This window comes from Hippoglossus stenolepis, chromosome 19, assembly GCF_022539355.2.
Source record: "Hippoglossus stenolepis isolate QCI-W04-F060 chromosome 19, HSTE1.2, whole genome shotgun sequence".
Lineage (NCBI taxonomy): Eukaryota > Metazoa > Chordata > Actinopteri > Pleuronectiformes > Pleuronectidae > Hippoglossus > Hippoglossus stenolepis.
In genome coordinates this window covers 6,652,058-6,674,308 of record NC_061501.1, presented here as the reverse complement: position 1 = coordinate 6,674,308, position 22,251 = coordinate 6,652,058, and the positions used below count along the sequence as shown (strand labels likewise).

The 22,251-nt window shown below is 40.6% G+C and overlaps 1 protein-coding gene across 2 annotated transcripts; it reads right to left on the bottom strand.

The window, feature by feature from the left end:
• Positions 1-275: 275 nt before the first annotated feature.
• Positions 276-16,317, bottom strand: rnpc3 (RNA-binding region (RNP1, RRM) containing 3). 2 transcript variants are annotated; one of them, XM_035142992.2, is made up of 16 exons: positions 16,218-16,317; positions 15,649-15,831; positions 15,519-15,566; positions 15,256-15,365; positions 14,711-14,800; positions 12,348-12,459; positions 11,621-11,689; positions 9,740-9,885; positions 8,872-8,997; positions 8,319-8,467; positions 5,431-5,616; positions 4,495-4,589; positions 4,273-4,331; positions 2,430-2,562; positions 754-831; positions 276-625 (listed from the first exon to the last, which is right to left on the bottom strand). In XM_035142992.2, exons 2-15 carry the CDS (start codon positions 15,799-15,801, stop codon positions 763-765), a joined length of 1,545 nt encoding a protein of 514 aa, XP_034998883.1. In that variant the 5' UTR covers positions 15,802-15,831; positions 16,218-16,317; the 3' UTR covers positions 276-625; positions 754-762. The 2 variants fall into 2 exon arrangements, with proteins under 2 accessions (XP_034998883.1, XP_034998884.1); XM_035142993.2 differs by having other exon boundaries at positions 276-340.
• Positions 16,318-22,251: the final 5,934 nt, after the last annotated feature.

Below are 22,251 nucleotides of genomic sequence, written 5' to 3'. Positions count from 1 at the left end.
CACACATATGGGGCCAGGCAGGGATTGAAAAGGCAAACTAACCCAGTCCCATCTATTTCCCCACACACTGCGGTGTGTTAGGTTTGTTTGTCGTCTCCTCAGGACTGTGGCGTTACCATTGTGTTGACAGCCCACCATCTGCCACACAGCCAATCTACAGCTCGGTCGGTGTTTCAGGACTTGAAGTTTGAGACTTAGGATAATCAGTCATGATTGTGTGGAGTGTACACACATAAATTGTGACATATGTGGACGTAAAGAACACACGGCACAAGTTATTTTAATAAAATACTTTATTAAATAACAAAAGAAGAAGAGGACGACGGCTGACGACCATCACCTGAAATTCAGTCAAACAAGGAACATTGTAAAGACACGTTTATAAAAGACTCCTAAAATAGCACAAGTAAACAAAACGACAAGACAATAACACAATAGAACGAGACTCGGGAACAAAGCTCGGCGCTGAGTCCTTAAATTTAGACTGCTGTTTGAAATCCAACTGTGCCGCAATAACTAGAAATAAACAGCCCACATTTCCTTCTGATGGTTTTTATCTTCCAAAGGATATGCCACAATAAGGATACAAATGCTCCTGCAGGGCCACAATATCAAGCCTTGGTTTCTTGAATACATAAAGTGTAAACACAAACGTAAAAGAAAACACCATTACAATGATAATCAGGGCTGGTTCTTTTTCACATACACGATGGTACAGTGGTAAGTTTGTTTTGCTGTTGTGGTAAAACTCACCTGTTGAGTTCATCGCTGCTTCGGGCCTCTCTTGGTCTCCGTGTTGTCTGGTTTTGGTCGTGCAGATCTGGCAAATTGCTGTGGATTCATAGTTAAGGTCTTTTGGCGTTTACATTGAAGAGATACTGCACAACTAAATCATATGACTGTTATTTGATGGAACAGATTAATGCTGGTTTTAATATCACATTATTTTAAATGTAATAACTTTTATGGGTTGAACATGGCTCAAAACGCCACCTAGTGTTTCAAACCCTCTTACACCTTGCAGGGCCAATGCTTACATAGAGTCAACCTTCTGAGATGCCTCTGCGTCGTGACATTTATATACATTTAAAAACCCTCTGAACAAAGGTGGGCAGCCCCCCCCACATCACCAGAGACCGCTCGTGAGAGGGACACACACACACACACACAACCCACACACAAAAACACACAAGAAGCCTTCCTTTCAAATCAAAGCTTAAAACCTAGTTTTATCATTCTGCATTCCCTAAATTTGACCGGTCTACTTTTTATTATTGTATCAGGAGCTCATGCTTATATTTCTGTCACACATTAAGTGTTTTTATTCTTTTATAACAGTTTTATTTGTTTTTTTTGTCAATTTATATCTATTTTTACTTGTGTTTTTATTTGTGAAGCACTTTGTAACTTTGTTTAGAAAAATGTTATTGAAATCAAGATATTTTTATTATACATTCTATGTGTGTGCATTTACAATGATGTAGTTGAAAGACATGAGGTTTCTTTTGAAAAATTATTTGCTCCCATTTATAAATTCACCTTTCTTTCTATAGATGTAATTCACCAGAGGTATTACAGAAAATACAAACCCCGACCACACACCAGTTTTTCTTTCAGCACAGCTTCACAGACTGATCATTTATACTCGTATAAAGTCATGTTTTACTCCCGCAGCAGCTTTCAGCCACAGGGGCCCGCTTTCTTTTCGACACTCGCCACCTCACGTGAACTTAACTTGAGAAATGGTGACAGCTGTTTGCTCATAAATGCCACAGGACTACTGGCCAAAATGGACCCTGTAAGAGTCTGACCTTTGTCCAATGACAGCGACTGTTGTTCACTGGTTTTTTAAAAAGTGCTCATCCCTGCGAAAGGTTGAAGAACAGGGGGGAGGAGCCACAAGTGTGAGGCTCCGCGGCTGAGGAGCTGTTTGTTAATAAAACCTTTACACTGTAAACTGGTAGTTTTTATCTTCCAGCTCACTGAGGATGCACGGCAGTGTCAGGCCGGCACTGAGAAAATCATGACAGGGAATCTAAATTGGGTCTTGCACAAAGCAGAACGCACATTACGGTGCTACCTGCGCAGCTGTCAGAGCTTTTTTCTGGAAATCTAACCCCAGGTTTGATATTTTCACAAGAAGCCATTTAATGTCTGTATTCTGAAATTACCTCTCTATCTAACAGTTACTGGTAATGGTTTCAAATTGCTTTCCTTCCTGTGAGGGATGCACAGGAAACGATAATCTAGCACAGTTTTTCTCTTTGATACGTTTTCTTTGGCCCTGTGTGTCAACTAAATATCTTTTTATATTAGATTTTACAAATGAACACCTGATTGTGTGACTAATATACAAATATGTCAGCAACTCAACACACTAAAAACCCCAAACCTTCGTCCCAGTTTCATCTGGAGGGATAAAAGGATACGACCACCAGGGGTTTGTCAAAAAGAATGTAGCCGTTGGTTTCCCGCAGGGCTTTCTCTGCGCTCCACTCGCTGGGGAGTCCTACGAAGGCCTGGCCTTTCATCCGCCCCTCCTTCATTAACACGACGTCAAACCTGAGGAAGAACAGTGAAGCAGGGACACATCGTCATCATCACCACACTGATTCAACACAACAGATCCACAGATAGATGCTTAATCAATCCCGAAGGAATTTCAGGCATCCAGTAGCTTCCAACACATGTACGGGGCAAGAGTTAAGGACTTAAGCATAATGAAGGTAAGTCAAATTGTCAATGATAAATAAAAATATAAAATACGGAAGAAAAATGTAACTAATACAAGGACCAAACACATTGTTCATAGGATTACTGAGGTAAAAGTACATGTCTATGAGGGCTGTGCAAAGAGTCAAATCATTAGATTATTTTTAATACTAAATTTAAATAATAAAAAATACGTTTATGAAATACGCGGATTTCATTAGTGTTTCCAGGTAAATGTCTTTCTTCACCAACAAAAACAATACGCCAATATTCACAACATATTTCTCATTTATACTTTTCTGAACAGAACAAATAAAAAAGGTTATTTTATAACTGTAATGTCATCTGAATGTCTGTACATAAACATCAAAGATTAGCTGCGATGGAAAGACCCTGTTAACTCTGCTCCTGCACGGCCCCCCGACCCCCTCCTCCCTGAGCCTTTAGCTTTTTATCATCAGCACTGAAACAGCAAGACGGCATTTCTAAGATTTATCCACTCTGGAGACCATTTTAGAAAAGCTACTGTGTTGGATGAGACAAAAAAAAACAATTATTTTAGGTGAGGTTTGGAACACAGAGGAAAAACTATATATATATTCTTTAATTTAATAGGGTTAATGTGGAGCCAGAGTTTATAGATTCTCTTAGGGCTAATACTTTGAGCACTATAGTTTTCTGCTAAATAATAAATAACACTGGACAATAAGAGTGTCAACATTGTGCAGTATGTGCAGAAGTCGCAGACACAAAAACTACTTTGCAACATCACCAGTGTGTGTCTATTACTGGTGGAGCAGGCGAGATAACAAATACCACAGGTTTGTTTTTGGCTGCAGATGTGAGAGGACACTGAGCTGTAGAAAACAGAGGCGTGAAGCATGTGCACAAAATGGTTTAGGCTTGTTATAATGTTCCTTCACATTTATTTGGTTTCCTGACTGAACCAAAAACTACAAACCTTTGAGACGAAGACGTATCCAAGCATGAATTGTGAATTGTGAGTGTTACAGCTCTGTGCGGTCTGCCTTTGTGTTTGGAGGACAAAATAAAATGATTTTGGGGTTGGGGTAGGAGCTGGTATTGTCGAGGTTATGACTTCTACAAACATTTGTTTGCGTATAAGTTTTATGAAAATAAAATAAATTGGAGTAAGTCCGAAAGGGTCAAAAAGACACAATTTAGAGTCAGGTTAGCAGAGGACAAGCTGTTTCTCTGGCAGAGCTACACCCTCCTGTTTATCACCGACATCTGAGTTCAGAGTCTGGCCTTCTCCCAACATAAGCGCCGTTTGATGACTCAGGTGGACGATTCATTTGAAGTAGTGCTGATGCGCAAACATAAAATGTCCCTCATGATCTAGACGTCAGGTTAGATACTTATTAATAACACAACACACAGTCAGCATGAATTACTAACATCTCTCAAGAGGAGGCGACAAATTGCTCGAGTCAGAAATAGCTCCGGAAGAGAAAATGGAGCAAAGAGACACGCAAAGCATGTCCATTAAAAAAAAAAAGGAAAAAAAAGAAATAATTTCATCAATTTCTGATTACGTACATTTTTCTCTCGTCTTCTGACAAAGGGTTGATGAATCTCCCGTATATGTACTTCAAGTCCTGGAAGGTAAATAACGCAGAAATTAATATAAGTGCATTGTTGATGACATTTACATACAATTTCAAAATATTACAACACAAAAGGTCTGAATACGTATAATGAATTTAAGCAATAAATAACAAACATTAACATACAAGTGGGTCAAGTTCTATAATAACCTACTTTCTCGTCCACTTGCTTCGGGATGTTCTTGACGTACAGTCGGCAGGTCGGCTCGCCCGGTTCATAATTTTTAAACACAGACATGCGTTTCATCTCTGATTTAAAGAGAGAGGGAAAAAAAAGGTGCGTTTCAAAAACAAGTACAAAAGGATCACAGAGCTGCCTATACACACAGTACACACAGTACACACAGTACACACAGGTAGACTCAGAGCCACTGCAACTCAGTGCTTTACAGAAAGAGAGACTGAAGACGTTAAAGCCGATGAAGTGATTATTGATCTCGGCAGCAGCCGTCCTGTTTAATTTTAGACGTGACTTGGACGTATCCGGTCTCAGCTGATGTGTAACACTATTTGTATGGAAAACATGTCTGAGCGATGTGTGCAGGAGGAAGGACAAAAAGTAACACAACCCATTACTCTTAAGCTGATACTGCAAAGATGCTACCAAACAGATGATACACATCCAGCAGTTCCGTCTCGGGTCACCTGACACATGTAAAATATTCCTTCTTCTTTTACCCTTGTTTTGCACTTCTTCATCTCCTGGGGAATACATGCATGTGCCTATTTAGCTGCTGTATGTTTTGTATTGTTCAGCCTCTTTGATACACGACAACATTCATTCAAAGGTCATTATTCTATTCTACAACGAAAATCCCTTTGTAATGTTTCTCTGCACAGAACCAATACCTTTTAGTGGTTATCAGGGTGACTTGTTTAAACTGCATTGTGCTGTACGGCTGTTGAGGAGGTCCTCCATTGTGTCGCCTCTGCTTGTTTACACTTAACTAAACAAAGCCGACATAATGCAGCCCCACTGTGTGATCGCACAACAGTGTTCCAAAGACGACGGACAATTTTCATTTAGCCAAGATTTCACCCAGGTTTGGACGTTTTTTCAAAGTCAAAGCAGAGTCCTGCTTTTATTTACCGTCTCTTGACAGCCGTCCTTTCTCCAGCTCCTTTCTGGAGATGACACCCGAGGTGAGATCCTGATCGTCGTCGCTCTGCTCCTCCTGCTGCTGGGACTCCTGGGCGCTGGGGTAGAGCTTCCCAAAACCTTCAGTGACCTCCCGCTCCTCGCCGAGAGAGGGAGCGACCTCCATCTCGTCCACTTCTGAGGGCACAGAAGATGATTTAGGAGCAGTTAATAGCACAAACAAAAACAATTCATTATATTTTATGTACAGCTGAGTTGGTTTAGTGGGGAATCCGGTGGATTGTTTGACACACAACAGGATGAGGACTGTCTACATGCAGCCCAAATACAGATGGAAGTTTTCAAAGTGTCTAGAAATAGCAGATGGTGAAATAATCACTTCCACGATGTTTACTCTCTTCAGTAAAAGAAAAAAAGAAACAAGCTCAGGATGGTGGAGAGGAAGAAAATCCTCTTGGTCATAATTAGTTCAACATGTCAGCGTTTAAAATTTTAAACAGCATTATTTAAAACTGAGTGTAATGAAAATAATCATTACGTCATGTGGCTTTAATAAAATAAAGAGAGAAAAATGTTAGTCAAAAGTCAACATTAGCTGCATTACACAGGCAGTTAACGTCAAATTACAAGCAGTAATCAAATCAAACACCTCATGTTTCACGCAACTTTCTTGATTAATCAATTAGTTGTTTAATCCATAAAACAGTTTTAAAAACACATCGATCTGTGTTTCCGAACCCCAGAGGTGGCCTCTACAAATGTTATGGCCACAAACCAAAGATATTCTTTAGTGTCAATAGAGGCGTAAATAAACCAGAAAATAATAATAATAATTAAAAAACACTCAAAGCAACTAATCGAAGATCAAAATAAAATAACTTGATTACTGATCAATGAATCGATTACTTGTGTACAAGTTTGAAAGGCGGAGTGACGGAGAACTCTGGCCGACTTCTGAGAAGCGCATGCTCGTGCACACACACACACACACACACACACACACACACACACACACACACACACACACACACACACACACACACACACACACACACACACACACACACTAGATGGAATTACGAAGAGCAGTGAGCCCGTACAAATCCAAGGAGGGGTGGGAAAAAAAAGCTTGTCATCCACATAAGGTGTATGTGTGTGTGCAGTGGAGCAAGAAGTGTTGGGGAGCTTTCCTGATACACTCTCGGCAGAGAACTAGACCACAGCTTTCAAAATTATCCTCCTCCTTATCTATCCCCCCCCCCACCTCCCCTTTTCATTTAAATAGCTTGTTTATCGGATCCCACACCCTCACTTCTGCAAAACAAGACTAATCCAAAAAGCCACCTGTCATAGTTTATCTTTCCCCCTGCCTTTAGGAAATCTTTTGTGTTTGACTTTGAGATCTATTTTACTTCTCAGGGGCTTGCCAGGGAGTGAAGTTGTAGTTAGAGAGAAGCGAGATAAGGCGAACGGGGAACTGCACAGCTGACAAGTAACACAGGCTGTAGCCCCAGTGACATTTCCTCATACAGATAATGGTAAAGCCTTTTTTGGTGCAAGTTTCTGCTGTGATATACCGCTGTGTTAACACTCTGCTCAGGCCACCCCTGGTAAGGGCTTTAACTTATGTCAATAGGAGTATCAAACCACCTCCTGCTTCAATGTGATAATAAACATGATGTACAGTAACAATCAAATTCCTACAGTGTCTCTCCTGCTTCCACAGAACTTTTTTTATACGGATTCCCCCACCCATGTGTTTGTAGATTACAGTATCAGCCTGATTTATTTTGACTGGCCAATTGTGAGAGTCGCAGTTTTGTTATATTTGTGACTCAAAGCGACCAAATTTGTTTCCACGGCCGCACTTCATTAGAGGATGGGAGATAGTGGATATTATTATCACAGTGTTTCCCACACAATTAAATTCCATCTGTGGTGGTAGCTGCCCCCGAGGGTGGGGGGAGGCTGATTAGTGAGACACGGCATACTCTCATCCCAGATGACTGCAGGAAGACACGCAGCTAAAGAGGAAACTACCACTGTTGTGCCAAGAAAGAGTGAGAGAGAAAAAGAGGAGAAAAAGAGAGAGAGAGAGAGAGAGAGAGAGAGAGAGAGAGAGAGAGAGAGAGAGAGAGAATAACATTTTTGCAGTTCATTGTGAAACTGTGGCGAGACCATTGACTGTATATAAAGATGGACGACATGACAGCTCCCCCAAAGTGAAGCCAAAGCAACTCAATCACCCCCTGTTGGCTGGGTGCATTAAAAGTAATGAACCCTGCCTCCTCCATGTTAGTGAGTGGGACATGGGCCAAACTAAAGAGTGTTTTATGTTTTGCGGGGGACCCCAGGAAAACTAGCATCAACTGTGTCCTTGCAGCAGGGAAAAATGATCTATTTCTATAACACAACTGTCACTATAACATAGTGACAGTACGTGAAATAGATTATATAGGTCCTCCATATAGGACCTATATATATAAATTAAAAGAACATATAAAATATAAGCAATAATATTCCTATAATAATAACAGACGAATGGTGGGGACTTAGATGAATATGTATGTGGTTTTTGGAAACCCACACAAGGCAAGTGAAAAAAGCAATCTCAGCAATTAGCCTTCTCTCCTCCCACAGAGTGAGCTCCCATGTCCCTGTCTGAACACACACCTCTGGAGCTCTTCCAAATACTGACTGAGACAGGAGTGACAGCCTATGTGTAGAAAGTGAATAACATTTTTTTATCAACAGTCCTAAAATTAAAACCACAATGCATCACTGAGAATTAGCTAGAACTGTGGAATCAGTGCATCAAGGGGTAAACAACGAATCGACTAATTGTGAACTGAAGGAAGTGAGTGTGAGGGAGCACTTACCTCGGCCCTCATCAGCCGGCGCCTCGTGACCTGGCCCACTTCCCTCCACTGTGGACGCTACCTCTGGAACCGAAATGTGGAATTCAATTTTCCTGGGCCCAGCAGGGTGGGGCTGCTCAAACACATCGGAGGGCTGCAGCACCGGAGCACTGAGGAGAGCAGAGACAATCAGCGCTCCCCTCCACAGCAGCCTCTAAAATGTGCCCACAATAAAACCTGGCTCCTGAGCGGCTTAAGGGTTGAGATATTTCGCTCTGGTCAGCTGGAGATATTTCCCAGTCCACAAACAAGAAGCCAGGAGACACTGAGGTGTGTGTGTGTGTTAGTGTATTTATAGTTTAGAAACAGAGTTTGTGGCCTGTCATTAAGGCAGAGTAACTGTGTGTGTGTGTGTGTTACTGTGGCACTGAAACAATAAGAGCCACACAAGGCTGTCTTTATGAGGAAGATTTATTGTCTAGAGGGTTTCTGTCCTTTTTTAGCAGCCTATGAATACTGTCTCGAGATGAGCTTTGCGTGAGGACTGTGACATGCATGAGTGCCTTTGCTGTACCTCTGAGAGTCTGGTTTGGGAGCATAGAGTAGATCCTTGATCTTGGGCTTCTTTCTCTTTGAGGCTGTTTTTGGTCTCATGGGTCTCTTGCATGCTTGGTTGACCAGGCCCATCAGACGAACAATCCTGAAATAAAGCAAGCATAAGGAATAAGGGAAAATAATGTCTACCTTGGAATGAAGAAAAGAAACAAAACCTGCACACCAATGGAAATTTAAAGACATTTCCCTTCAAGCCACTTCTGTGTGCAGCGACATTATTACTGGTAAATGAATCCTGAATAGAAAAGTCAGTAATGCAGGAGTATGACACGTCCATGAGACAACCAATCAACCTATCACCTTTTTTGTTCATAAACTTTTTGTTACTGATAGCTATAAAAAGAAAACACAAATATAACTAAATCTATTGAACTGAACAAAGAAAATACAGGATGAAAGGCTTATTTTGGCCGACTGGTAATCATCCTTTTGTTATAATGGAAGAGGAGAATATCAACACAAAAATGTGTGTGATGCATCAACTTCATTAACATAAACATTTGTTCAAGTGTTCTAGTGGGATAAGCTGATGGTGCTCTGGACTGAGGCGTTAAAGAAGATGGTGTTGTGAAAACTAATGCATGCGTAAAAATCTTATTTTGAGACAAAGTCTTAAAACATTACAACTGCTTTTTTTAAATTAGATTTCACTGGTGGTTATATACATGTGGTTTGTATGTCCTGGTCTCCACTGAAAGGGCATCTCTGTGTAATGTAGTATACAAATACAGTTGGAGCCTGGTGTTTTTAGCCTGAAATAACAGCCCTGGGCATTGCCGAGAGGCTACACTGGTCTAACTGGACTTTGGTGGTTATCTGCGCCTCACCTCTCCTTGTCTTCGTCATCTCCGCTATCGTACTCTGACTCCTCTTCACTGGACAGCTCCATCTCCTCCTCTGGTAAAGGGGGGTAGTCGGGAGGGTAGGGAGGGGGCATGGGGATAGGTGGTGCGGGAGGCAGCCGCTCAAACGGCTGCAGACAACACAAGTTGGATTACCTTACAAATACCTCAGGGTTCAAATGCTTTCATGTGCATCTCTGCACCAGGTCCCTGGTGAGAGCAGGTCGAAGTCAGGATTCATTTATGATCCTAGTTGTGGTGATCGATATTAGGTTTAAATTAAATCACAAGGTTCTGAGACTTATTCCAATGGTTCAACTATTACCCACAGCAACAACAAAAAAGGCTCAAGCTCAACATTATTTTCTTTGTTGATTAATCTGATGAAACATTCCTAAATTAATCATATATTTAATAAAATTGGTTTACAACAACCTAAAATGATTTCTTTAAACTGTTTATTTTGTCAAAAAGTGGGAAAGCTCAATATAAAAAATTTAAACAGATGAAATAAACAGCAAATCTTCAACTTTAAAAAGATGAACTAGAACATTTTAGGCATTTTTGCCCAAAATGATTAAAACTATTGCAGAATACTTTTCTGATGATACACTTATCAAGTGACTCTAACACTTCAGCCCTGTAGGTAAGAACATTGATTTATTTTTTTACTTAGAAGTGGTGAAAATCAAGCTCTCGTTAAACAGACTCTCACAGAGTGTCTCCTCACATTTAAGATGACTCATTATGTCTGCCTTTCAGGCTTACTTGAAAATTGAAGAATAGGATTTTACTGTTGAATCATAACTCAGATAATAAAAAATGGTTTAAAAAAAAAAACTATTGTAGCAGAAAATATATAAAATATGTCTGCAAAAGAGTGAAGTGAGTGGCTTTGTGTCTATTGTAACACACGTCTTCAACGAACATCGATTTGTTTTTATCATCATATTAAATGCCAAGGAATTAAAGTGTGAAGTGTTTGTTGCTCTTTGTTCATTGCTAGGATGTTTAAGCACCACCTTGCAGAAAAACATATGTGCAGCTGGATATTAGACGACTATTAAAGGTGGAATGTTCCTCTGTTCGTGTTTGTTCAAGCAAGGAAGTTGTGACAATTTAACTAGGTAAAAAAACTATGGTCCAACATGCAACACAATGCAAGAAAGTATTTTTCTTTTCAGCAAAGTTTAAGAGATGAACTCGAAAATGTCTTTGTCAGGAGTTTTCCTTTAACATATGAGCAGGAGCAGAAGATTCTCCAGTTAGATGACAAGGAGCGATCAAGCGAGGGGTGGAGCCGTATGCAAGAGGTAGGACACAACATATAAATTCCTGCTGCAGAGATCACATATTTTTGTTTATAGGACATTACACCTGGCGTCAGCCATAATAACCAAAAGCCCTCAAATCTCAGTGGCTCTCCAAGTTAACATCTTCCTCAAGATGTCCTCTTTTCCATCTTGACATATTTGCATTCGCATATTTGCATTCGCTCGCAGTTAATCAAGTATTTACTAAGGGACTGGCAGGGGAAACTCCGAGCCTCTGAGTGGGACAGTTACGTTCTCACATACAGCCCCTCCAGATAATTTTAGGAGATTAAGCAGAATTTAGTGTCTGACAGCAGCTTAAGAGATATGTCATGTTCGCACTGCATAAAACTTAGTATGGAAATCAATAAGCTGCTGATTTCAGTGGACAAACTTTGAGCTGGTTCACCGCCTCCCTTATAGGTGAAATATACTCACATTTAAATACTAGTGTCCTTATAAAAACACAGCTTTTCTTGTTCTATGTCAAAGACTTAAACAGGCCATGATCCTGTTCTTTTTCTTCATCTAAAGATCATGTGTTCCAGCTTACCAAGGGGGGTCTGGGAGTGACATGGCCAAACGGACACGGTAAATTCATCTTGTTCATCAGATGAAGCACCTGTATAATTGGAATAAAGAGCATTAGAACAGCAGCGGTTGCATCTCAAGACTCTTACCAAGAGCTGGTAATATAAATACACTGCTGCCTACAACCCGGGCTCCATATGTAAAACAGATTGCATGGCTTCTGCATTTTCATTTAAAATACATGGATCAAGGTGAGATTGAGGCTGAGGCGAGACACCGAGGGCTCCTCTGCAACACACCAGCACCACCAAGATGTTGCCACTGGAAGCAGCAGCAATGAAAATGCAGGCAGCGCAGCTCCCAAGGAAATGTTAAACCCATAACTCATGCCTCCCACTTATGGTTTATTATTAATACTTGCTTCCCCAAATTGAAATTTAAAAGGCAAATGTTTGCGGTTTGATCTTTAGGAGGTTGGATGCAGTTCAAAAATCTCTGGGGCACTTAGTCCAGAATTGTATTTCCATTCTACATGCTCAATCTGAAGGTTACACATGCTGTCAACTCTGCATTTCTTCTGTACAGATTCACACTTTCCAAAAAACGATGAGTATGAATTCAGGGACAGTAAAACATTTTAAAAAAGACTGAAAGATACAAATACATACACACAGATGACCGACATCTGCCTATCAAAGGTGTGATGGTTCTGGATGAAAAATATGATGAGAGAAGCCGCAGTTACTCACTTGAACGTAAAACTTTGGCACGCTCACGAGGGCGTGCGATATATTTGTCAGAATGCCGCCAGAAGGTGGTGGGTATAAATATTTCAAAGTGGGATTGGGTTGATATTTCAACCTGGAGGAGAGAAAAGACAGAATTACTTAAAAGCAGATTCTGCAGCCAAAACTCGCTGCCTTGAACACAACAACCCCTTCGCTTAACAACACACAAAATAAGTCAAAGTAATGGAGACACATGAATATGTGCTTTAGCTGGGTAACTTATTCTTTATGACAAGCACTCAGCCAACAAAATGTAAAATCCAGCCATTAAGGGACATTGGGACCGGCCTGCCACGTCAGCACCGAGGCTAGTCCACATATAATGCTAACTTTTATAAGGCAGGACTGAGAGGATAAATCTTAATATTGTGGCTTAATAAGGAAAGGTGAGGGCAGAGTGTGTGTGTGTGTTCTATGAGCTGCCGGTGCTGCTGGGACTGAAAACAACAATCAGAAATATTAGTCATAGCTCACTTGGTAACAAAGTTTACTTTTCTTTTGATGTTGTAAATCTTGATTCTATTCATTGCCTGTGAAGCCCAATTCATGCGTCTGCGTCGTCCGGCGTAGGCTACGGCGTAGAAGCATGAGTTGGGCTTTAGACTAAGTTGTAAAAAACATGTTAAGACAAATACATCACAATTATTAAAAAGGTATATTAACAAGTAAATAGAAGAATACAATGTTGAATAGTTTTCCCAGTCTAAAACTTTAAAAAGCGAATGTGTCTCATCAACACTGTGGTTTTTGTACGGTCCGGTGTTTTGAAATTAGTGATGTGCAGCTATTGTAGTTATGTCTTGGCCTGTTGTCTTCCTCTTGTCCATCTTAAATGTCAATCAACCAACTATTTTTATAGTCCATATTAACATATCACAATTTGCCTCATAGGGCAGAACAATCCGTACGAGGTGCGAGATGCATTTTCATACACATTTGGAATTAGTTTGTTACCAAGAAATGCATTAAGATTTGGCTGTTGTTACAAATCAATGAGCAGGACTTATTTTTAATCTTATAGGAGTCACTGTATTAACATGTATTAAATGCCTGTCCTGTCAATTTATTTTCCAGAAAATAAATTTGCTTCTACATCTGACAGAGTGATTTAACCTGCATCACTCATCCTAAAATCAGTAACACTGATGCTAGAATTAGCAAAACTGCCACAGCTTTTCCATTGTTGGCTGCTCACTGCTGGAAATGTTGTGTGGCCTCTACAGAGGGATGGATACAGCAGCAGAGCTCCTGCTGTGCTTCAGTGCAGTTTCAGATTTTACAAGAAAGCCCTGAAGATTAAAACTCTTCTGCTCGGTGTGTTTACGAACCACATTTTTTTCTGCAGTGCTGCTGACATTAGACATCAGCATGGTGACAACTGGGAAGACGAAATCCCACTGAAAATTGATATCGTTTCTAAGAATCATTGAGTCAGTTTTAAAGAGTGCAGTGCTAAAAACATTTAATACACAAGTTTTGGAGGTCATTAAGAACAGTGTTACTTTTGGACACCTGGATATAATTCCACTCTATATTCTCATCAGATCAAAAACATTGCTTTTTAGTGATAAGATGCAAGAACTCGCAACTGCAACATGAAACAGGAACATTTTTTTCCATAATCAATTTGTGTCTGCAGAATACCAGGGGGTTGTTGACACTAGTGAATGCAGCCTTTATTAAGAAGCCAATACAGGCTCAATATATTGATCTAACTATAATCAACTGACACATTTCCACACTCAGCATATTATAACTAACATTAGAATATGATGCTTTTGAATATGAAGCGAGGTGAGAGTGGGTTGCAGTACTGAAGGACAAGCTCAGAGACCACCTGGTCCCACCAACTGGCAGGAGTGACGCTCTGTCAGACACCCTGTGGCAGCCTGACCATCTAATTGGACATGATGCCGCTGCTCTCAGATTCTCACCCAGGTTTACTGTCAGTTGGCCTCCAGGCAGCTTCTACCCGACTGAAGTGACAGCACTTTGGGAAGCATGTGTCACACGTGCATATTTTATAGTATGAAGTCTAATTTGAGTGCGGAATGACCTTCACCAGTTGTCACCAGGAGTCATGGGGAACTGCTTGTTACCAAATCACAATGTAATACAATATATATTTTTATGACATGAGGCAGGGTGAGAACAAATCCTGAGACGTTTGAAGAGTAACGCACTAGAGAATGACAGTAACACACGGACTAGCTGATCCACTTAAGTGTCTACATTTTAGAAACTCAACATTTAAATTAACAAAAGGTTAAAATCACAAATCAACTGTACAAAAAGCTGAATAATGAAATATATTCAACACTTACCCGAGGCTCGGTGCAATGCCAGTTTCTATAAGGGGAATATTTGGCTTTCGGGTCTGTTTTTTCTTCTTCTCTTCTTTCCCACCTTTTCCACTGTAGAAAGAAAAAGGGAGAAACCTGGTTCTGCTCTGCAATGCTTACAATTTCGATCTTTAGACCACTCAGACAGAGGCCAGTGTCTGGCTACAAGTCACAGGCTTAACATGGTCCAGTATATTACTGCTGCCAAACTGTGTGTTTGTTTGTTTGTAAGCAACATTACATAAAAACGTAAAGACAAAACTTAGAAGGGTGCGGTATGGGTCATGGAAGAACCCATTAAATTTTGGTGCAAATGCGGATTTGAGGAATTTTTTCACACTTTTTAACATTATTCATGATTTCCCTGGGAATAATCGATAGATATTAACAAATCTGGCATAGTTAGGGGACTGATATCTATGAGTGTGCAATTGGGTGCATATTGAATTTGGGGGCACTATTGGGCCTTGGCAGAGATATGTTCTCCCCTGAGCATTCTAGTTTTACATAGAATTCAAGCAACCCACCTGTCAGACACTGGTGGATCCTTTAATACTGTCACATCCTCTTGGTCTTTGGCAAACTCAGCAACAAGCGTCTGATCAAGGACCTCTAACTGGTGGAGCCTGGTAAGAGCCTGAAGGAGATGTGATGGATATTCATTACCAAACAGGGAGAGAAAATCAGATCATGTTGAAATTTCTATTAGCTTGTATCTACAAATCTAAACATGCACGACTTTCTGAATCTTTAACTGCAATTGCTTTTGACAAAAAAAAAAAAAACTCACCTCTTCTGCTGACTTCTCACTTCGAAAGGTGGCAAAGGCAGTGTGTTTCTGTGGGAAGCGAAAAAAATGTCATAAACCTCAGCGTGGGCAGAAAATCCACTGACTGTGACCATGTGACAACACCACCTACCAGACGACCCCTTTTGGAGAAGACCCTGACGGATTCAGCCCCGAAATACTGCAGCAGATCTTGCTTCTCTTCCTGGCTGAGCTCATCTGGCAAGTGGCGGATGAGCAGAGTCTTGCTGACGTTGGTCGACACCGGGTCCTCGTTCGTGTCCATTTCCCCGCAGGACAACAGCCTCGGTTACCTCTTGTTGAGCAACACAGTGTAAACACACGTTTAGGAGCTTCACAGAATGCAGGGAGGACCAGCACAGCAGAAACACATACTGACGAACTCAAGAAGAAGTCCTGCTGATGCCTCAGATAACACCGGGCATTACGTGTCATTTCTGTACGTTTCTAAACAGACGAGGCAAAGTTTAATTTTGATTTCTTCAAAAGAAGGATCGTGGTAAGCTGCAGGGGGCTAGCTACAACATTAGCTCAGGGCTAACTGACGTCAATGCACCACTTCTATGGACCGCTGTTGTTTGTTATTGAGTGAATAAAGCCAAAGCCTTTAAATGACCCAAATAAGTAAATCTTTACGCATAAAAAACAGCGCTAAACGAAGATATTCCAGCGCACACTTACCTCCTGTAGCATCAACCAGTGAACAGATACACTACCGCTTTCTGCGTCTTCTTCGTTGGAAATTACATGTGACTTCGAGCTTTACCGCCCCCTGACGGACTGGAGGACGGGAGCGCTAATCTGTGCAGTGACCAGAGGGTCAGAGAGTTCGGTGTTTGCAGACTGGATGAAGAATTTGACATCTTTACAGCTGTAACCACATTACTAAAAACTGCAGTTCCTGCACTTTACCCTTGGATAATCTATTCTACTAGCAAACTGTGGTCTCTCCACTTTCTGATCAGTTTTATCCTTTGTTTATTTAAGAAAAGTACATTTGATTATTAATAGTTTATATATAACTGACAGAAATCAATTGAGTTGCTAAGTTATTATCTATTAAAGACTGTTTATATTCATTTTTTAAATAACATGACATATTAATGTAATAGTATTACTGAAAATCACAAACAATCACTGGAGTCATAAATCAAAATCAGTACACTTATACAACTCCTGAAAACAGTACTGTTAGTGTCTATGGCACAGGGTGTTGAGTGCTACAACTCACAAGTAAAGAGCACAGGCTGATATTGCTTCCAAGTATAGTGATGACTTCTGAGTATATACGTAATAATGTAGCAGTTACAGCTGAGTACTCATGTAATAATGTAATGACTGCTGAGTACTCATGTAATAATGTAATAACTACTGAGTACTGGTGGGTTGAAACCGTACTGGGTCTCCAGGAACTCTATTATTATTATTATACTTCATTAGTATTAAAAAGGTATTAATGCTCATGCATCTATTTCAATAATATTTATGATGCACATTTTGTTATCAAGCAATATAATCTCGTGCACCAATGTAAAGCTTTCTGATTAACAGCCGGCCGACACATGGACAGGCTAGTTGCTATTTGTCACCAGCAGGTGTCAGCGTAACCATATGTAATAACAGCTGCTGCAGTAGTGATCAATGTGATATTTCCCGCTCCTGCATCTCTGATATGAAATGTACTTTTCCCCTCTCCAGTCATAACATAGTGTTACACAAACAGCCATACGTTAACCCAAATTAAGAATATTATGTTTTAAGACTAATTTGAAAATGTCCCTTATAATTCCGATTTCAATGATGTAAAAAGAATGTTCATTTAGATTTGATGTAAAGTAGATTTAAATGAATCACAAATATTTTCCTTCTAGTCCTGAGGTGATTTTATTGTTTGATACTAATCGATCAGAATCACATTTTATGAAAACCGGTTTCGGGGTAAGGCCTGACTTCTGTCCAGCCTTAAAGAAGGCCTTCAGCTGACCATCCCAGCCCCCGAGAAAATCCCCCCTACACTTCTCGAGATGCCTCCAAATTCCTGGCCAAATGAAGCCTTTTCTTTGAGGAGCGACGCAAGGGCATTCCTCCTCAGGGGGACACAATACCCCCTTTCACCGTGGCCTGGTTCTGAAATTTCACAGGTGATAGGAGGAACGCTGGACACTCGATCCTCCTCCCTCCATCCCTCCATCCCTCCATCCCTCCATCCCTCCATCCCTCCCTCCCTCCCTCCGACGTAACACATCAGACTTAGGGAGAGGAAAAGGGAGAGAGAGATGCTGATCGGAAAGAAATGAGCTGAGTGCGAATGGACGAGTGACTCAGTTTCAATCAGATGGGCTGATAGGAGGCTTTGGGGGGGATGAAGCTGCTGTAAAACATTCAGATTTGATGACCATACCTGGAAAGGTTGATACTAACGACAATAAATCTCATTCTTATTAAAATGCCAATCCCAGTGCAAATCTCAGTCCAATAAAAAGAGCTGAGGGAAGAGGAGTTGGACCACAGCGGAGAGGAGATGAGTAAAATCTGAAAACAGACAGGAGAAGTGATGTTACCGCCTCCATTGGCAAGACGAGGTAACGATAGAGGCAGAAAAGGGCCTTTTGCTTCAGTCAACGAGACCTTATAAAATACACTGCAGCCGCCATGATGAATATTGATGTTTGTATTGTAGTCACTTAGCTGATGCTCTCACCCAGAGAAGCTTAAATCAATTGGCAACGGATTCTTATCCCAGTCAGCAGGACTTTTGATAATTCATTAGAAAAACGAATGGAGTCGTTAGAGAAAGGTTAACACACGGTGTTAAACAGCTTCCTCCATTCAGGTGGCATTCAGAGACACACAAACAGCAAATCATTTTTGAAATATCTGTCAATAGTGCTCATTCTGCTAAATACCTTGTTCCTCCAGGTCACTCCCATGTTTGTGAATGAACATCGTGAGGTTTTCATGTATGTGTCTTATCATTCATACCTCAACAGTCACTATTCTATAGGAAACCCAAATTTGGGCAGGTGAGGATGGAGTCGGGATAAGAGAGAGGAGGCCTCCGTTCTTCTTTCCTTATCTCCTTCAACATATACACTGGACCATCCTTTATAAATAGAAAAAGCCTCCCCACAGTCATTACACCATATAAAGCAATACATTTGTAGTTTCTCTACAGCAGGCCCTCGTAAATATAGAAACAACAAAGCATCGGATTTATTTCTCGTGACACGATCCAGAATTTATGGTAATCTTTGTGTGGTTGGCAGAGCTCCAACTCCATAAATTTAGATTTCTTCTTTCATATGTGTCCAGCCAGGAGTCATGTTGAAGAACAAGCATATTGAATGTCTAGCTACACAATGTCATCATCAAAACAAAAGATGTTATTATGTATGTTGTTTCACTAAATCTCTAGCACAGACACCAAAAATAATTTTCTCTGACAAATGTATAAATAGGTCAAAGAAGCCACAGCAACAAACTCTAATAATACATTTTCATTATTACTTTAATGAGTCAACCGTCTCTACTTGTATGTTCTTCATGTTACAATGATTTCAACTTTCAGTCCTTTTTGTTTGGTTTTTATTTTGTTTTAACTTTCTATGGATACTCTATTGAAAACATCCTTTCTGGACTTGGATAGGAAACCTTATTTGAACTGTAGTTTGTCACTGAACTTATCTTCCATGTGCTATAAATGAAGTTGGTTGAAAAAAAACCTCTTTTTCCTCCTGTTGAATTCTCCATTGAACATCTTTCCTCTTGCTGTTTTGCATCGAGTTCAAAGAAAAGTGTTGAGGACATTTTTCTGACTTTACGACCGTAGCCCATCACTTATTCTGCGAGAGGTTTTAGAGCCTACCTCTACTGGCAATCAGTGGTACTGGCTGCAGTTAAGATCATAAATCTCTTCTCCTCCATGTTTGCGACGGGGACCTGAGCCAAACTACATTTTTCTCAAAGTTTGTTTCTGTCATTTTTGGTACAATGTTTGTTCAAGTGTTAATTTTTACGGTAAGTTTGGTTTTAATTTGTTAAGCAATATGATAAAAATCGGGTGGAACGTTGATTGACAACTGAGACTGACTCACGATTGGTCGAGTGGATGTATCAATGGGACCTGGCTGCCCTTGGCTCCATCCCCTGATCACTACTGTGTCAATTCTGGCTCCACTGTGTTCCTATCTGGGATATTTTTACTTAATTTCTGGATAGTGGGAGGAAGTGGAGATGCATTGCCCATCTTTATATACAGGCCATCGTATAAACAGTTACAGTGAATAATTCAATTCATTTAACAAAGCCACCACTTTAGTGCCGCCCCTTCAGATCGGGGAACCTGGACAGGAGCTGGGATCGAGGACAGATTTTATGAACCTTTCCGACATGATATCTTGGTCACACATATAACTTGCTCTGGTAAGTGTTGAAGTTTCCACACTTTCCCACCTGTTTGTTCAAAATGGCTGCCTAGAAAAAACAAGGTCAACACTCGAATGCTGCTCATGTCTCCCCAGCCTTTCATCTCCTCTCTGATGTTGTCCACAGGAAAACTTTCAAGCTAGGTTCAAGCCTCAGAGGAAGAAAAAAAACCTGGCACCTACACACGTCTCTTCCTGTTTGTGATTTTCAGGGATTTACCAATAAAAAGAAAATTGCCCGAAAAGTCCTTCATAGATTTGCAGCATGTGACACATATGAGGATAATTACTGTCATAAGCAGCTGGAGTTTAGTGTATATTGGGGTAAACAATATGGAAAGTAGACTTGCAGAGGTTTGGAGAATCTCCTCGGACTCTGCACTTTCAACAGGGTCCCATACAGTCCTGATCATAGCCTTTGCTTTCCCAGCCTGGCCACACAGGGAAGGCTAAGACACACTAGACAGTAAACCCAGGTCAGGTCCAGCTCGCGAGGCTATAAATTGACTCTTTCATGGTTGGAGCATTGAATGGAGCAGTGGTAAAGTGTGTATTTCCAGTGTGGCCTGCAGGGAAACTACGTTGAAAACCTCCATACCTCCATTGTGCCTCTACAGATTTGGCAGAGAGAAAACATACATTATGGGGTTAGCCCTGAACAAAAGCAAACTTTTTACACTTTGCTTTCTGTACAGTTGAAGAAACAAGATATAAAGTGTTTAGCAGTGAGCTTTAAGGCCCGTTTATACTCAACGGTAGTTACGTATACAGGAACAGACAGAGCCTTCTGTCTATACTCTGTGTTTATTTTGTTCGTACTTGCGCACGTCTTCCGAAAGCTTACCTATATGGAAGAAATCAACAAAATCAAGCAGTACCACATGAAATTGTTGGGGAAAGTGTAGCTCGTAGTTCAGGCAAGATGACTGTAACACATGAGACAGAAATTTGGCAAAATTTTTCAAAAATTTTGAGGAGAGACTTTAGGAGTTTGCAATAAGCCACAGAAAAGTCTGATGTGAATGAGGAATCTATTTGCTCGTCTCACTCTGGGGAAGAAAAGAAACACATTTCCCACAATGTTGAGCCGAGACCTTTAGCTGCATCAGCATGCAGAAGCCGCATCCCTTCCTCTTCCTGTCTATCTGTTAAACACTGTGCATGTGTGAGTGTTTGACAAAGTCCATCTCTCGGATTGGTGTGGAATGCTGGTAGTGACTTGGGCTTCAAGTCTGTGCTCTCCTCTCTCTCTCTCTGAGCAGTGCACTCATGATTACAGACACATACAAGCCAAGCTAATTGTTTGAACAGCCTATTTATACTGTATGTTTGCACAAAGTAGGTTGTGACTTTCACTGGGACTTTCACAAATTCAGGGACTCTCCTGATAGATGAGCCCATGAAGGGATACAATTCAGTACACTCTTGCTATGTCTATTTAAGTGGTTTTCTTAACACAATCTGCAATATCCTCCCAGACTGTGCAGATGAAAACTAGAAGACTATGTTCATTTATAGTTACTGCTCACATACATGGAAGATTGACTGTTTCATCACAAGTCTTCTGGTAGGAACTCATACACAGTCACGCTTGCGGCTCCGAAAGGTTTAACTGCACAGCTGAACACTACATGCTTATGTTCACCAGGTAATATCTACCAGTTTCACCACCTTATACCCCATTCAGACCGACACAGTGATGCAGGTTAAATCAACTGATCCTCCCTCATCACCCTCCCCTCCACCAGGGTGGCTTTGGATGCTGAATTGCTGTTGCTATCGGGAATAGAAATAAACTAAGTGATAGTAAAATGTTTGGATGATATTTAACTGACTCAGAGAGAGGGGGGCTTGGGGTTTGAAGGAGGTGGGGGAGGCAATATGTATTGGTTTATTTAGATTTTTTTTATTTGATGTGTTAGGAACACCCAGGGTCCCTACTGATCTGATGTTTTTGTATATCATAAGTCATGATTTATTCATCAGGTATGTTTCAATCGCACTTTGTTGCATTGTGCTTGAAAAAATTTGGCAATTTGAATAAAAAGGGATCAATACAGCATCAGCACAAAAGAATCATCAAACTGTTGTCTGTTTATTTTCTCGACATAAATCATGTTTTTTCAGCTACGTTTCTTGTTTCACTGCATATTATTTCCCTGGTGCATGCACATCAACCAAACTGTAGTTATCAGATATATTTCAACCAGAAACAGACACACTATGCTGTTTGTATTGTGTTTAATTCATGTCTGCGTGGATACCAGCCAACAAAGCCATCTGAGTACTGA